General features: G+C 53.8%; 3 protein-coding genes across 3 annotated transcripts; all 3 read left to right on the top strand.

The window, feature by feature from the left end:
* Positions 1-622: 622 nt before the first annotated feature.
* On the top strand, positions 623-5413 carry GIN4 (serine/threonine-protein kinase gin4). The gene is made up of 5 exons (XM_062875216.1): positions 623-1598; positions 1658-2380; positions 2437-4541; positions 4600-4857; positions 4879-5413. The coding sequence occupies exons 1-4, from the start codon at positions 928-930 to the stop codon at positions 4818-4820; spliced, it is 3720 nt and encodes a 1239-aa protein (XP_062738458.1). The 5' UTR covers positions 623-927; the 3' UTR covers positions 4821-4857; positions 4879-5413.
* A 140-nt stretch (positions 5414-5553) lies between these two features.
* Positions 5554-8107, top strand: FUM1 (fumarase fum1). The gene is made up of 4 exons (XM_062875215.1): positions 5554-5831; positions 5902-6334; positions 6425-7448; positions 7512-8107. The coding sequence occupies exons 2-4, from the start codon at positions 5947-5949 to the stop codon at positions 7699-7701; spliced, it is 1602 nt and encodes a 533-aa protein (XP_062738457.1). The 5' UTR covers positions 5554-5831; positions 5902-5946; the 3' UTR covers positions 7702-8107.
* A 903-nt stretch (positions 8108-9010) lies between these two features.
* Positions 9011-11704, top strand: ACU9 (Malate synthase, glyoxysomal). Its single transcript, XM_062875214.1, has 4 exons — positions 9011-9284; positions 9699-10181; positions 10246-11224; positions 11284-11704. Exons 2-4 carry the CDS (start codon positions 9821-9823, stop codon positions 11570-11572), a joined length of 1629 nt encoding a protein of 542 aa, XP_062738456.1. The 5' UTR covers positions 9011-9284; positions 9699-9820; the 3' UTR covers positions 11573-11704.
* The last annotated feature ends 5327 nt before the right edge of the window (positions 11705-17031 follow it).

Here is a 17031-nt window from a genome sequence, read left to right as displayed (position 1 = left end):
CAGATCAGTAGTTTTAGATGTATTGGCATGAAGAAGTGGTTCTGGGATCGTGTTTTGGGGCCAGAATACTTGGCACAACCAGTTTTGTCTGGAATTCCATCGCACATAAAAACAAAACACCATGCTTCTGCTGCATTCCTCGCACTCTTCCACACCAGCACTGAGATATACCGGTACGGACAACACAGAGCATTCTCTCACACTGGGTACATGCGTGTTATCATCGACAAACTGCTCGTATGGGTAGTTGATGCCAGCACACAAGAGCGTGTACTGTTGGATCCTGGCAGAAAACACCCCAAGGGTCTTAATTTCCGAATGCCTTCAGCTCGAAACTCGGGACACCGAGCTTCCCCTTGCATAGTAGGTGACGACGAGCAAGCCGTAAAATGCACTGTATGGTTCCATGTCATATCGCGTTTCCATCTTACTGGCCAGCCCCATTGAAGCACTGGTTTTTCAGGCCCACGCGAGCCTGGCAGCGACTCTGTTGCAGCGGGTTGTTTTGTTGTGATCACAACAAAGCTGGTTGCTATGCAAGCTTTCTCTCGCTCCTGCCCTTCCCTCAGGCCCCAAGCTTTTCACCCCCCGCCATTCCACTCGCTGCATCTATCAAACTCCGCCCACCGACCCCAACTCCCACTCTCCTTCTCTCACCAGATCGTCGCCGGGCAGTGCTGACCTTCGCACCACCACCACAGTCGTTTAGCTTCTTACACGCTCATTTTTGTGTGTCTTTCCTTCCATCGCCAGTCCGACCTCAACACCACTCGTTAATTCATCTACAGCTTCTAATTCTCGAGGTTACATCTTCCAACCGACTCCTTCACTATCACTGCAACTTTCCAACCGTCCGATCGTTGATTTGCTTCTTACAGTCCTTTCTGCATCGGACCATGTACTGATCCGCCCTCGATCCCGTCAACCATGGATAGGCACAGCAACTCGCGACATGGCCGCCAGCCGCTCGCTGACACGACCAAGCGAGTCAACAATGCAACAGTCGTCAGCACGGCGCGTTCCCATCACAAAGGCAATGATGAGAATTACGTATTGAGGTCCAAGAAGGTTGTCAGAGGCTCGTCAACATCTGTTGTCGCCGGTACAAGTCATCAAGTCGAGCGTCAGACGAAAGGCACATCAGATCGACCAGTTGCAGTAGAACGCCCTGCGCCAGTCAGTCAGCATCTTTCAGCTGTTTCTCAGGAAGTCGACCTCGAAGCCGCCCGGCGCATCTCTCAATTTTCCAATGTTTCTTCCAATGCCTCCACCACAAGACAGCTCAAGACACACATTGGACCTTGGCAGCTGGGCAAGACATTAGGCAAGGGGACTTCGGCGCGTGTTCGTCTCGCACGTCACCGTGTTACTGGCCAATTGGTGGCCATCAAGATTTTGTCCAAAAGCACCGCCTTCATCAACCAGTCGGGTAGTCTGGCCAATCTTGACCGGCTCGAACATCGAACTCCCCAAACCGATGCGGAAGGCGGTCTTCGTCGAATGCCGATAGCTATCGAGCGCGAAATTGCCGTCCTTAAGCTCATCGAGCATCCAAACATTATCAAACTGCTTGACATTTGGGAGAACAGGTCGGAGATGTAAGTCAGCATACCCCGTGCGTGCTCGAATTGTGGACTAACTCGATGCTCCTTGCTAGCTACATGGTCACCGAATTTGTTGAAAAAGGCGACATGTTTGAGTTTATCCGCTCCGTTGGTGCTCTACGTGAATGGGAGGTCGTCTTTTACTTCCGCCAGATCATGAGTGCGCTGGATTACTGCCATTCATTGAACATCTGCCACCGAGATCTGAAGCCGGAGAACATTCTGCTTCACAGCAGTGGTCAGGTCAAAATTGCAGACTTTGGGATGGCGGCTTTGCAACAAAGCCAACACCATCAGCTCACAACGGCCTGTGGAAGTCCTCACTATGCGGCTCCGGAGTTGCTTCGACACCAGGCCTACAAAGGCTCAGCGGTCGACATTTGGAGCATGGGCGTCATCCTGTTCGTCATGCTTGCTGGCTATTTGCCGTTTGATGACGACGACCTTGGTGTCATGATTCAAAAGGCCAAACGCGCCGAGTACCGCATGCCCCCGCATTTGAGCAGGGAAGCTCAGGATCTGATCCGGAGGATGCTGGTGCCCCAGCCTGCGAATCGTATTACCATGGCCCAGATGTGGCAACACCCGCTCATCCTCAAGTACCCCGATATTCCGCAATGCTTCGAGTGGGAACAGCGCCAGCAATCAGGTTTGCAGAAACGCAATGTCTCGCCCATCCCTGAGGCGGAGGTGGACATTCAGATTCTGAGACAGCTCAAGGCGCTCTGGCACGCGTACCCCGAAGCTGAGCTCAAGCTCAAGTTGGCCCAGGAAAAGTAAGTTCTCCTGCCTTTATTGCGGTGACAGTGCAGATAACTAATCATTCCGGCAGACCGAACGATCAGAAACTGTTCTATCACCTGCTCTATAATCACCGTGAAGTCCAGTTGGAAAACTACAACAACAACGTACCCATCTCGAAGAGCGATTATCATCACCTCAAGCCTCCCAACTGGGGCAAACGCATCTCCACTTGCGAGTTTACCCAGCCAGGGCGATACGGTCAGAAACGAGCAGTGTCAAAGTTCACAGTCATCTCGAATGTGCCGGGGAAAGCAGACAAGGACGAAACGGGCACAATACGCAGCTATGATCCTTACAATGCGTCCCGGGTGTTCCATTCTGCCCCGTACGCCAGTCACGCCAAGATTATAATTCACCGCAATGGCTCTCAGGATGGCATCGGACGTTCTCCCACCACTGTCTCGCACTCGTATCGTTCATACAGGTCCAAGGGTGGTTCGGTGCGACACCAGCTTCGAACCCCTTCGCAACGGACCGCGACAACAGCCGGTCGTCTGCGGACCCCTCGGGGCTCCATGGGCTCAATTCATAGCCACCACAGCACCCCGAGAGTTCGTGTCAGCAGCAGGCTCTCCAGGCGTGGGGTTGACTTCTCAGCAGTCCGCAAAGGTCAGAAGTATCAGGGAAGCCGACATGGTTCTGTGGCTGCCCCAGCTAGCATTGCGGGCGACAACACGACATACGACCGCGATGCCTACTCGCCACGGAAAGCCACCAAGACCCCAAGGCCTACGACCACCGTGTCTATGGCTGACGTCAACAACAACAAGAAGGAGGAGAGGGTGCTTTGGGGCGAGGAACTCAAACAGTTTCATACCTCGATTGCCCGAGACATTGACGAAGCCTTCGGTAGCTCACTCCTCGTGTCAGCGCCCAGCGAGACGTTACTTCAGAGCCGTGAAGCCAGCCACTTGAGCTTTTCTTTGGCTGATTCGTCTTTTGCGCAAATGTCGCAGTCGTCGCTTGCTGGTCCGCGCTCGTTTGCGAGTAATCAGCGAGAGTATAGTAGACCATTGCCTCCAGTTCCGTCCCAATCCACCGTCTCTCCTCTGTCAATCCGCAAGCAGAGTCTGGAGGTTGCGCCTGTAACGCATAAAGTCTCACTCCTTGACCCTGGCTCAAGCATTCATCTTCCTGATCGTCGGGTGGTGTCAGATCCGATTCACAACCGCTCAGTGAAGACAGTCAACCCGCTTCCATCTATTTATGAGAGCAGCCCGGAGGCTGTCCCTGCAGAAACCCCAGTTCGTGTTAAGAACAGAGGGCTGGATTATTTGTCCCGGGCTGAGAACACCATTCGGGTGGTGAACTCGCCAACGGCGGTAGAAGGTGGCGATCTGGCTGCGGTTCCGCGGCCGCTCAACGTCCGCAAGCTATCTCTCCATCCAACCAAGAACGAACGCCCTACCACTGTTCAGGAGTCACGAAGACATGCATCCTACTCGGGTCATCAACCGACCCGCTCGGTTGACAATACAGAGAATGGCGTTGGTGCGCAGCCCAAGAACAGGGTGTCATCTTGGTTCAAACGCGCCTCCAAGGATGGAAACAGCCCCGCCGTTACCCCCACCACCGGGACGTTCCCCCAGCACGGCGAGGAATACGCCGGTTCGGAGGCTAGCGGGCCGCCCAGCAGGCCTGTCTCGTATTCCATCGACGAGCCTGCGGCATCGCGCGCTCAGAAGAAGAAGGCGTTTGGTTTGTCGTTCTGGAAGAGCAACAAGGATGGGCCGAAGATGTCTATTGGAGGTGAGAAGAAGACGCTGTGCTATGTCTTCAGCTGTGACATGCTAACTTTGCTTGCCATGATAGATTCCGAGTTTGAAGATGTGCACGTCCACGAAGACGGCAGGTCTCAGAAGAGATCTAAGGAGAAGCACAACAGTATGGCCGCTCAAAGTGTCTGGTCTGAGAGCGATGGGGGTGGCCGTAAGATTGAGGTGCAGCAGAACTGGCTGGCACGGCTATTCAGGGTCAAGCCGGCCATGCGATATCTTTGCTTTGCCATCCCCAAGCGGCGCGCGCGTCAGGAGATGGCGATCTTGCTTCGTGACTGGCGCAAGTATGGCATCAAGGATATCGAGGTTGACAAGGAGCGCAACATCATCTTTGCCCGTGTCGCTGCCAAGAACTGTAGGTTTTCTTCCCATTGTTTGTGAGGTCCGCTTGCTGATCACTCCTCCGTCATTAGATCTCAACCTCAAGGAAGTATCTTTTGCCATTGAGCTCATGACCGTCATTGAGCACGGGAAGCGAAACCAGCTCTGCATTGCTCGGTTCACACAAGAGAAGGGTGCCGCCAGCAGCTTCCACAAGGTGGTGGAGGCCATCAGCACTGCTTTCGATAACCGGGCTCTCATGGTTACCGACAAGCGGAAGATCAGTATGATGATCAAGACGCTCAACTCCTAATATCGACGATGGCCGGACGAGTATCCTCTTTGCACCTTTTTTTTTTTTTTTTTTTTTGTTTTTTTTTTGTTTTCTTCGGCATTCTCTCACACCAGCTATCGGCCACAATGGAAGGGAATTTAGGAGGTTTTCTTTCCACTGTCTGCATCTGGCACTTGGTCTTCGGACCTAGGTTGTTTCTTCGTCTATATATGGCGGAGTCTGGCCACCAGGGTCTGGTAATATTACTACTGGAGTGAAAGGTGCTGACGGCAGGTATACCTTGAGTTTGGGAAATAGCTTGGAGAAAAGAAGGAAGCATTGGAGATGATCGGGTCAGATGGATAAGACGGAGGCCTTGGCTGGGGGGATTATTCTTGTTTTGTTGGCATTTGTAGCGCTGGAGCATGACGGAGGGAAACAGGGAAGGGGTGTGTTTTGGTTTCCCCTCCCCCCATTCAGCGACAGATGGGGCTAATGCTTTGCAAGATACCCGAGCTTGGAGGTTCGAGTTTTGCTCGAGGTTTTCTATACCTTTCGTGCATTAAATTCTGGGGTTGTTAGGTAGCAGGCCAGACAGGATGAATGTAATCAAATAATGTGTTACCATTAGTCTGTACCAAAAAGCCCCCTTTGTTGCTCTTGAGAATGAATCAGGGGTTTGTTTTGTTAGCGATGCAGGGTTGCCGGGGGCAGCGGCGGGCGAATCGGCGATGTTCTGTTCGATTCTGCGATTCGTTAATTGCCGGTTGGCCTTCCGGGGGTGGGACATTTGGGAATTGCCCAATTATCTCGAGGTTTCTGGTGTCGGGATCTGCCGGACCGGCGCGGACGGATGGGTTGACAGGCTGGGTCAGCCAAGTGGTTGGGAAAAGGTGGTCGCGGGTAGAACAAAAAGGCGAGAGCGCGTTTTTCCATTTCAGCTTTTTGGCGCATCGTTCTCCTGTCATCTATACCCTCATTCTCGCAGCAACTCACTCTCCCTCTGGTGTCTCTTCTGTTCTTGGGCGCCCGAGTTATCTCATTCACCAAGTACGTAGCTGCTCGGCACCCCGCACCTCCCCCTCCCGCAGCACGACTGCTAACCGCCGCTCGGCGCTAGATACAGGGCTACTGTTTGTTTGTCAGGCGACTTTTTTTGCCCAGCATGCTTCGATCGGTTCGCATTGCCGGGCCCGCAGCCCGCGCCAGCCTTGCGGTGCCGAGGACAGCCAGCCGGTCGCTGAGCACATGTCTCAAGGCGACGGCCGGTCCCATTTCGTCACTTTCCAACAGCCAAACCGCCAACCTCCCCATCCGCCACCAGAGACCCTTCCACAGTAGTGCCGCGAGAATGTCGGCCAACACCAGAACCGAGAGCGATGCCTTTGGCGAGATCCAGGTCCCGGCCGACAAGTACTGGGGCGCTCAGACTGAGCGTTCCCTCGAGAACTTCAAGATCAACCAGCCCCAGGACCGCATGCCCCCGCCTATCGTCAAGGCGTTCGGTATCCTCAAGGGTGCTGCGGCGACGGTGAACATGCGCTATGGCCTTGGTATGAACCCTCTTTTTGCGCTCTTGCAGTGCGCTCTGGTATATTTCGTCCGAAGAAGAACGAGGGGCTGACCAGACGGGCAATATGTAGATCCTGAGATCGGCAAGGCCATTCAGCAGGCCGCGAAGGAGGTTGCTGACCTCAAGCTCCTCGACCACTTCCCCCTCGTCGTCTGGCAGACCGGCTCCGGCACTCAGTCCAACATGAACGCCAACGAGGTCATCAGCAACAGAGCCATCGAGATTCTGGGCGGCAAGATGGGCTCCAAGAAGCCTGTGCACCCCAACGACCACGTCAACCGCTCGGCTTCGTCCAACGACACCTTCCCCACCGTCATGCACATTGCTGCTGTGCTCGAGTTTGAGAACACCCTCCTCCCTGCGCTCAAGAGCCTTCGCGATGCGCTCCAGGCCAAGGTTGAGGAGTTCGAGGCCAAGAAGATCATCAAGATTGGCCGCACCCATCTCCAGGATGCCACTCCCCTGACCCTCGCTCAGGAGTTCAGCGGCTATGTTGCCCAGCTCGACTTCGGCATCAAGCGCGTCGAGTCTTCCCTCCCCGACCTCCGCCTCCTCGCCCAGGGCGGCACCGCCGTCGGCACCGGCATCAACACCTTCGAGGGCTTCGCCGAGGCCATCGCCGAGGAGGTTTCCAAGATGACCGGCACCGAGTTCAAGACCGCCCCCAACAAGTTCGAGGCGCTCGCTGCCCACGACGCCGTCGTCCAGGCCCACGGCAGCCTCAACACCCTCGCTGCCTCGCTCAGCAAGATTGCTCAGGACATCCGCTACCTCGGCAGCGGTCCCCGTTGCGGTCTCGGCGAGCTCAACCTCCCTGAGAACGAGCCCGGTTCGTCCATCATGCCCGGCAAGGTCAACCCCACCCAGTGCGAGGCCCTCACCATGGTCTGCGCTCAGGTTATGGGTAACCAGGTTGCTTGCACCATCGGCGGCATGAACGGCCAGTTCGAGCTCAACGTGTACAAGCCCCTGATTATCCGCAACCTCCTTCACAGCATCCGCATCCTGGCCGACGGCATGAAGAGCTTTGAGAAGAACCTTGTTGTCGGCCTCTCTGCCAACGAGAAGAAGATTGCCAGCATCATGAAGGAGTCGTAAGTCTTCCTGGACTCAAGCTGACTCGTGAGATATTGCATACTGACTTGACACTTTGTTAGCCTCATGTTGGTTACCTGCCTCAACCCCAAGATTGGCTATGACATGGCGAGCAAGGTCGCCAAGAACGCCCACAAGAAGGGCCTGACCCTCAAGGAGTCCGCCATGGAGCTCAACGCCCTCACCGAGGAGGAGTTTGACACCCTCGTCAGACCCGAGCTCATGGTTGGCCCTTCCCCCTACAAGGGTTAAACTGCCAGCCACCAGAAGAATGCTGGAAACCCAGAGAGAGCGTAGAGGGGTTGTGTGATGTCGGCGAGCGTATCGTGTAGTCGTCTCGATAAAGCCTCCCCTTGATTGGGTAAAGGTTTTTGATACGTGAGACTTGGGGTTAAAGCCCAAAGGCAGCGATATGCCTGATCACATCACCCACAACCCATCACTTTTGCGTGAAACACACCTCCGTGTAATAATATACCCCTTGTCGTCCATGACTTCACCTTACCGTTACATACCCCTTACCTTTTTACCTCTACGAAGATGTGTTATGACTAGAAAATTAAATTGATACCACCACTGCTACATATACTCATTTTTGCGGGGAGGGGAGAGAAGGTTGTTTCATGATGTGTCACTGAGATAAGAGCTAGAAGGAAGCCGAGCCACGGCTATAGTGATGGGTACGTATGATGTTCCATGTGGTCTGGTCTGGCCAACGTAATGATATGCCAATTGGAATCCCGGGTCTGAAGCCCTTTTTTCCCCCTTCGCATTGCGACATGCAGCATCACCGTCGACACAAACCCTGGTAAGTAAGTGTAAGAGACATCGGAAAGTACCGGGCGGACGGGGCGGCCGGTAGTAAACGGGCAAGGACAGACAGGCGAGGTGTCATAGCACAACCAGACAACGCAGGCAGAGGCGGATTCACGACGCCGATGAGGACATGGCATGGGAGGAGGGGGGCGATGACCTCGGCTCTGGGCCGGCAGATCGGAGGTTCACGGCGGTGGTGGAGAAAGGCGAGGGAAGTGGAGAGAGCTTTTGTTATTTGGTTTCGCCAACGCCCAACTTTTCTTGGCTTACGGGAGCTGGGGGTGATTGGCTTGGCTTATGATGTATGGAAGAAAAGGGTTGGAAGAGGAGTTTCTCTATCTCGATGGGATCGAGTCATCTGTTTGGGGGGTAATCGCCGCCATCGCTGGAGGGCGGGGTGTGGTGTAGTTTACTTGATGGGAATAAGAAGGAGGTTTAGGAACCAAACCACATAAAAGAAAGATATTGGATGGCGACGGAGGGGGTGAAAGCGTGTTTGCTGGTTTGATGGCGGGGAACGAGTAGGTGAGGTCATCGGAGCGCAAGTCATTACGCCGGGAGGGGCGCGGCACATGTCACATGTGAAGGCTGCACGCGTTGTGAGCTTGTCCAGTGTTCCCCTGATTGTGGGGGAGCGGAGTTGACCAATGGCAGCCGTGGGAGCACCCGGACGGCCGAGCGAGCATGGGAATTGAACGCCATGAAGAGACCAACCACATGTTATGGATTTGCTGGGGCAGGCGATGATGGAGTCCCTTGGACCGGATTGCCGAGTGGTGAGGAGGCAGAAGGAGGCAGAAGGAGGCAGAGATTGTTAGACAGATATAGGGCTAGTTCATGTCGGGTGTTGGATGTTGTTGGAGGGACGTCATCGTTTTGACAGCACATCATCAAAACTCCAAGCGTGTGCTTTCGCCGCATGCCGGAGCTTTGTTCTCTGGTTTCTTGAACAACATCGCGCATCTTGCTCTGACACGCTCTCTATACCGAGGGAGACACGACAGTTGGTTTTATTCTCGGTGAGTCAGCTTGGTTCCTTCTCTTGACTCAATCAGCTCGTCTGAGGTCGTTGTCTGTCGGTCGCGGGCATGCGTTCTGGATTATGACAGAAGCTCGAGATCTCTCCCTTTCCGGTCCTGTTCTTTTTTCCCACTTTCTCTGATACACCACATCCGCGTCCCCGGCACTCCTACGTCAATTGAACCTCGCGCTCCCCGCCCTTTTTCTTTGTTCCCTTTCCCCATACAGCTCTTCCTCCACAGTCTGGGTGAACCACACCCTGCCCACCCCCCCACTACCAATTGGCAGCTGTTTTACGACTAAGTACTTGACCCGCGGCTCACCTCGGCATTTTCACAACCGTTAGCGATTGTTGATTGACTCAGCTTGCTCTTTCGTCACGAGGTCCTAACGTTTTTGGTTCTGTTCTAGAGTATATATATACATACATACATATATATATATATATATAAACAGCTTCGCCTCCCTTTTTTAGGATCACCGAGCTTTGCACACACCACACCCACCCACATCACCCCACGCACCCAACATCACAATGCCTAGCACCGAGTCCATCCTTCAGGGCGTCAATGTCCTCGGCCCCGTTTCGGAGTCACAAAAGAAGATCCTCACACCGGAAGCTCTTGCTTTCCTGGCCCTTCTCCAGCGGTCATTCAACTCTACTCGCAAGGCTCTCCTTGAGCGCCGCAAGATCCGCCAGGCCGAGCTCGACAAGGGCGCTCTGCCTGACTTCCTTCCCGAGACCAGACACATTCGCGAGAACCCAACATGGAAGGGCGCGCCGCCCGCTCCCGGGCTTGTGGACCGCCGTGTGGAGATCACGGGCCCTACTGACCGCAAGATGGTGGTGAACGCGTTGAACGCTGATGTGTGGACTTACATGGCTGATTTTGAGGGTGAGTTTTGGGAATGAGATGAGATCGAGGGAGGGGGGCGGTGGTTCTGACATGTGATTCACAGACTCCAGCGCTCCCACATGGGACAACATGATCAACGGCCAGGTCAACCTCTACGACGCCAACCGCCGCCAGGTCGACTTCAAGATCGGCAACAAGGAGTACAAGCTCCGCACTGATAAGAAGCTCCCGACCTTGATCGTCCGCCCCCGTGGCTGGCATCTGGAGGAGAAGCACGTTACCGTCGACGGCGAGCCCATGTCTGGCTCTCTCTTCGACTTCGGTCTGTACTTCTTCCACAATGCCTTCCAGACCGTCAAGATGGGCTTCGGCCCTTACTTCTACCTTCCCAAGATGGAGTCTCACCTTGAGGCCCGTCTCTGGAACGATGTCTTCAACCTTGCTCAGGACTACATCGGCATGCCCAGAGGCACCATCCGCGGCACCGTCCTCATCGAGACCATCCTCGCCGCCTTTGAGATGGACGAGATCATCTACGAGCTCCGCGACCACTCTTCCGGCTTGAACTGCGGCAGGTGGGATTACATCTTCTCCGTGATCAAGAAGTTCCGCCAAAACTCCAACTTTGTCCTTCCCGATCGGTCGGCCGTCACCATGACCGTTCCCTTCATGGACGCCTACGTCAAGCTCCTCATCCAGACTTGCCACAAGCGCGGTGTCCACGCCATGGGTGGCATGGCTGCCCAGATTCCCATCAAGGACGACCCCAAGGCCAACGAGGCGGCTATGGAGGGTGTCAGAGCGGACAAGCTCCGCGAGGTCAAGGCCGGCCACGACGGCACCTGGGTTGCTCACCCTGCGCTGGCGGGCATCGCCGTGGACATCTTCAACAAGCACATGCCCACTCCCAACCAGCTGTTTGTCAGACGGGAGGATGTCACGATTGGTCAGAATGACTTGTTGAACATGAACGTGCCTGGTCAGATTACCGAGGCGGGTATCAGGAAGAACCTGAACATTGGCCTGGGCTACATGGAGGCTTGGATTAGGGGTGTTGGGTGTGTTCCTATTAACTACTTGATGTGAGTATTTCTCCGCTGCATACCATGACGAAGAGACACGGTGCTGACGATGAAAACAGGGAGGACGCCGCCACAGCCGAGGTTTCCCGCTCCCAGCTCTGGCAGTGGGTGCGCCACGGCGTCACCACCGCCGAGGGCAAGAAGGTTGACAAGCAGTACGCCCTCAAGCTCCTCAAGGAGCAGACCCAGGAGCTCGCCAGCAAGGCTCCTCAGGGCAACAAGTATGGTCTTGCGGCCCAGTACTTTTCCGGTCAGGTCACCGGTGAGGACTATGCTGATTTCTTGACGAGCCTGCTGTACAATGAGATCACCTCTGCTGGTCCGGCGAGAGCGGCTGCTAAGTTGTAAGTGGAGAAGGGGGGTGATGGGGGGACAAGTTAATGATGATGTGGTGGTGAGCGAAGAGAAGCAAGACTGTAAACTTTGTGCATTTGAGGCGTTGCGTTTGATATTTTTATATATTTTTTTGGGTTTTATAGGAGATGCAAATATGAATTGGATATCATGAGATCTTACCTACCTTAAGAGGGATGGCTTGTGTATTGATGGTGAAGTGCTTGGGCCATTGAAAGCCCGGTCACCCACCGTCTGGTTCATGGTGTCTCTTGAAGTTAAGTCTTTTCTCGACTTCAGATCTCCACAACAACACTGCGGAACGGACGGAATCGAGAGAAGAAGAGAGAGGGGTGACCAGGGCTGTGGGCACGTACCGTCACCGTCGTCGAGTGCTCGAAGGTGAATGGGTGGAGTAGTAGTGCTTCTCATCAGTCCCCCTCTCATCTTTATACCATGCATCCCCCATTATATCTACAACACTCTATCCTATAAATTAAGGCTGTAGCTATAAAATCAGGTGTAGAAATAGCCTTAACGACTGCTCCGAGAGTGACTCAGGGTTAACACTCTGTGGCCTATCTTACTGCCCGACAAAAGTGAAGCCTTTGGCGTACCGGAATTGGTGGTTTTACCTTGCTGATTATCATCCAGTTGACTACCTAGTCGATAGCCCAGTTAACTACCTGGTAGCACTAGTAGCATCACTATTACTCGCGATACCCAGGAATGTAAGAGTTATATCAAGAGAAACTCCAGGGGCTGCTTTTGTGCATGCGGTTTGCATGGTGTCAGACGCTAATGATACCACAACATACCTACCTTTCACATCACACCCAGTCATTTCCGTTATCATCAACACCGCAGTGTATTCTTTTCCCCAGGAATTGCAGTGTATACTTATGCTTGCAAGGGTCGTGGTTGATACACTGCCGTGGTGGTGATATGTGCATGTGGTGGTGGTGGTGGTGGTGGTGGTGGTGGTGGAAATCTAATGCTGGGGGCTTTGAGCCAGGTTTTATGTATATAAATATATATATATATATCTATATATATAGATATATATATGGTCTTCGGGCCGGGGTACGTCGATATGATGGGGGGATAAGTGTACAAGATGAGGGCTGTTTGCGTGTGATAAAGTCTCTTTTGATACCGGAACACAGAGGAGCATCAATGTCTTGTTGTTGGTTTGCTGGCCGGGTGCTTGTCCGGAGGGAGCGGGCGTTTTGTCTGTGTGGGAGGGGGCTTTCCACCCGAGGTTTGTAGAGGTCGATCCTGTTCCTGGAAACCCAATGGATCATTCTATCATTGGCTCTCGAGGCACACTGTCTCTCCCGTTCCCAAGTGGGGTCTGCAATCCGATGGTCCTCGTCATCACCACTATCATCGCCGTGTCCAACCGAGCCTTCGCATGTCCGACATGGTTTCCCCTTAACTCTCGTCATCTCCGCCACTTACAGTCCCAAGCGGGTCGATCTGGCCCTTGATGCCTACCATGGCACAGTTCATCCTCGCTTCAAGTTTGTTGAGTTGACCCTCGCGTGGATCCAACCACTATTGGACTGGGCTGGCAAGGCTCATCTGCGTAACCACGCACCAGATTACGTTTGACCTTTTATTACAAGATTATTCTGGACAGGTGTGGCTGTTCCCGCCTTCTCCCATAAGTGGAGAATCACATACAAAGTTTGGCAACCTGGAAAGCCAGTCGATAGCACCTTGACGGAGTCGCAAAACATGGTCCTGTCTTGACGCCCGAAAACATGTATTGACCGTGTAAGGCAAAATACCTTATGGGATAGATGCTTCGTGATGGCCCCCTATCCACCATCGGCTCCATTGGCCCCTGAACGAACAACAAACCCAAGACCCCCCTGCGTCACCGGTTCGACGAAGAGAAAACACAGCCATATTCTTCTGAGACCTGAGCATAAATACCCGAAGTCAAAGGCTCGTATACACCGCCGTCCCTATCGGAGGAAAGGTCTCAAAATGGATTACTCTCCTGCTTCTCGCAATTCTTTCTGGAAAGCTGCATATCCAAGACAATGACACCACACCTTTTTGCTTTTACCTTTGCTCGCCAAACATAAGAACATCTCAAAGTTATATGTTGTCTGACGTCAGTAAACTCGTTCCCAATCAGCCCGGAGATTTAAACCCATTCTTCCATTTCCCGTGGTACTGCGTGTGTCTCATTGACGCAGGAACCCGGGCAGCTGAGCGATCCAATTTTCCTCCTTGAGAATTAGGGGGGGCCGAGGTTGGGGCTCGTGTGACAGAGACAACAAAATTGGCAAACTTTGTGGGCCTCGACGGAGGGGATTCCATGTAGCAGCGGCGAGTTGCTGGAGGCGAGAAACGGAACACCCAGTATGGGTAGCCTGGTCCGGCGTGATCTCGGCGTCGCTCGGTGTGGTTGGCAGGTGGGATGGTGAGGATTAAGCTTATCGTGAGATCGGCACCAGGGGCGCAGACCAAGTACCGGACCGTCGGTAGCGGATGCCTGGGTGGCAGGTCTGACGGCCTTCTTTAGCATCTCGTTTCGTTCGTATTCGCCCGTTTCTTGGAGCTGTGGGGATGGTCGAGGCCGAACCAAACTGGTGGCAGGTTACCAGGACGCCTGAACATTCCCCGCCGACGTAGTTTGGCCTTGACAAGAATCGATTGCATACACGAAAGCCGGCTTGCTCGTGAGGTATGGGAGAAGCTGGATGGCACAGGAGCGCGGCGGCGAAGTTCAGAGGGGGGTTGTGTAAGATGCAGGTCCCAGGAGTGCTGGGTTACAGTCCAAGATGCGGCGGTTGAGAAGGGTGGAGAACGACGTCCTGTTTGGGAAGGTGTGGACAAGAAGGCAGGCATCGCTTTCATTGCTGTAATACCTACCTGTGTAGCTCCCGGCCCTGTGGTATCGAGCTGCCCGCCTCACTCCAGCCGTTCCGCCTGGCCGCTCAGCCTCTCCCCCTCTGGACACCGGCAGCCGTGTGCCGTTGTGGCTTCCATCTTGTATCTGCCGGCGCGGGAAGACGCGAGAGGCTGCTGTCAAAACGGCCACGATCTGATCTCTTGACAGCAGGCTAGTTCTGCAGTTCAGAGCTTGTGGCGATCAACTCCCGGTCCAGATGTGGCGTCAAAGCTCGAGAGGTCTGCCGGAGTTGCGGCTCAACACCAGCTGTCGGCGCCCCCTTTCGGGCGGAATCCGGCAGCCTGCACTGGGCCAGTTCTTGTATAGCTGGAATATGGAATATGGAATACGGGCACCAGCCGCGCGAGGACAGCACAGAACCTGTGCCGGCCCTTGTTCCAGCTGTTCAATTTTCCCGACAGCTTGCATCAAAGTATTGGGGATCACGTCTCGTTCTGGCTGTTGTGAATTTCGGTATTTCCCAGCCTATCAATCTCCCGCTTTTTCCACACCCCGGGTTTGCGCTGTAGTCGCCAAACAGATCAGCGCGAGCATGGGGTCGCGAGCATGGGGTCGCGCGCACAGTGACCGCCTTGCTGCCGTGCGAGGTCCTCTTGCGGGGAGGGCGTCGAAGGCCATCGTGGCTCTTCTTCATCTGTGTGTGTGGCTTGGTCGCACCCTGACTGGGCTCGACCCAACCTCCCGAGATATAAACAAGCACATGGGGCTACCCGTCACTGGTCTCAACCGTTCCCACTGCTTGTCGCACGCCACATTTGCTATCAAACTGCGTGGAGGCCGGTCGGTCTCAGCAACTGCACATTATGTGATGGGCTCCTCGATTTTGCAGCATGGGCCTGCTGTGCCAGGGGCAGGCACATCGGATCGTCAGCGGATAGATTGTCAGCCGCGGGCAAACAGGACCTGCAGCAGCCAGAAAGTAGAACATTCCGTGCCTTTTCGATAAGTGAGGAAAAAGGAAGACACCAACCAAAGGTGCTACTGTAATGCTCAACACTGACCCCGCCGTGGTCGGTTCGTTTCTGCTGTAACATCGCCTGGGCTGTCCCCGCAAGCAAGTGCGCCGTCTGGTCACATTGAGCAATCCCCGAGAGGATAGACGAGCAGCACATGTAATTCATACGATATCTGCTCTGATTCTGATTCTCCAAAACCTTGCTTGACGGTACTATATTGCACTGGGGGCACTAGACCCGCTCCAGGGTGTGCCGCTACGTGCGGCAGCCGATCATCTGGGGGAAAGCTGTAGCGGACGAGGCTTGTCCTAGTTCCTCATTGGATCTTGACAAAGCATGCCAGGAGGAAAGGCTCGTCTCCGTGTTTCTCTTCATCTTGATATAAGAACGCTGACATTTCTCGTCACAAGGCACACACAGCAGACAAGATTCTGTCATCTGTGGAAAACCGACCGGAATGATGAGCGGGGAAAGGCACAAGACAGCGTCCTTTTCCCCATCCCGTTCTGACGCATTCACGGCACGCAAAAGCCATACCCGCCAATCGCGGTACGGGTCGGGAGCGGTCAACCGACGGATTCGTCCATCTCGGCTCGCCCCAAGGTCCTTGACAGGGACTCGATCAGAGATGAAAAAAGAAAAGATTATGTATACATACATATATATGTATTGTATATGTATGTATTTATGTATGTATTTATGTATGTATATGTATGTATATGTATGTATTTATGTATGTATATATGTGTGTATATATGTATGTATTTATGTATGTATATATGTGTGTATATATGTATGTATTTATGTATGTATATATGTATGTGTATATGTATGTATACATATATATATACATATATATATATATATAAAAAGAAAAAATCCACCAAAAAAAAAAAAGCGCGCTGGGTGGTCTGTTCACCATGCTACGGAGCCTTTTTCCTGTGAGGTTGCTTTCCGTGCGACAACGCCATATCATAGTACAACTGAAGATGATGAGCCCGTGCAGGCTGCAGAGGAACTAGTGGTTCCCAATACACCCGGCGACTGGGTTACGATGGGGAAACGCCAGGGCGGATGCATGAGGGGATGTCTGGTCAGTCAGTGGTATCCAAAGGCCAGCCAGCTCCTCAGCTGAAAAAAGCGATGGCTATGCAGTCCCCCAACAAACACTAGCAAAAGACGGGCTCCGAGCCTACCTGTCAACAGCAAACAACAGGATGGTGCGGCAAAGAAGAAAGCCTGAGAGCCATCGCATCCCGAAAGAGCCAGGTGCCGGCCGCGTGTCCGATCTGTGTTTGAAACAACCGCATCGACTCGAATGGCTTTGCAGATAGGAAAGCGCCACGCGCACGATGAGCGAGAAAATGGCTGCATCAGCCCAGCGCCAGTGCCGCTGGAAAGCTACTGCCGCGATGTACATGCCGACATGGCTATCGCAGAGATGGTGGAAGGCGGCGGTGATGTGGGAAAATGGCCGTTTCCCCCAGTGCTGGGATAGGGGACCTGGTCCCCGACATTGATCACGGCGAAACATTGGTGTCTCTGTACCCGCGGAAGACATCGGGAGAAGAGAAGCCAGTTCGCCAAAC

The sequence above is a fragment of the Podospora bellae-mahoneyi genome, assembly GCF_035222275.1.
Source record: "Podospora bellae-mahoneyi strain CBS 112042 chromosome 1 map unlocalized CBS112042p_1, whole genome shotgun sequence".
Taxonomy (NCBI): Eukaryota; Fungi; Ascomycota; class Sordariomycetes; order Sordariales; family Podosporaceae; genus Podospora; species Podospora bellae-mahoneyi.
Note: the sequence above shows the minus strand (reverse complement) of the source record. Positions and strands in the feature narration are given on the sequence as shown.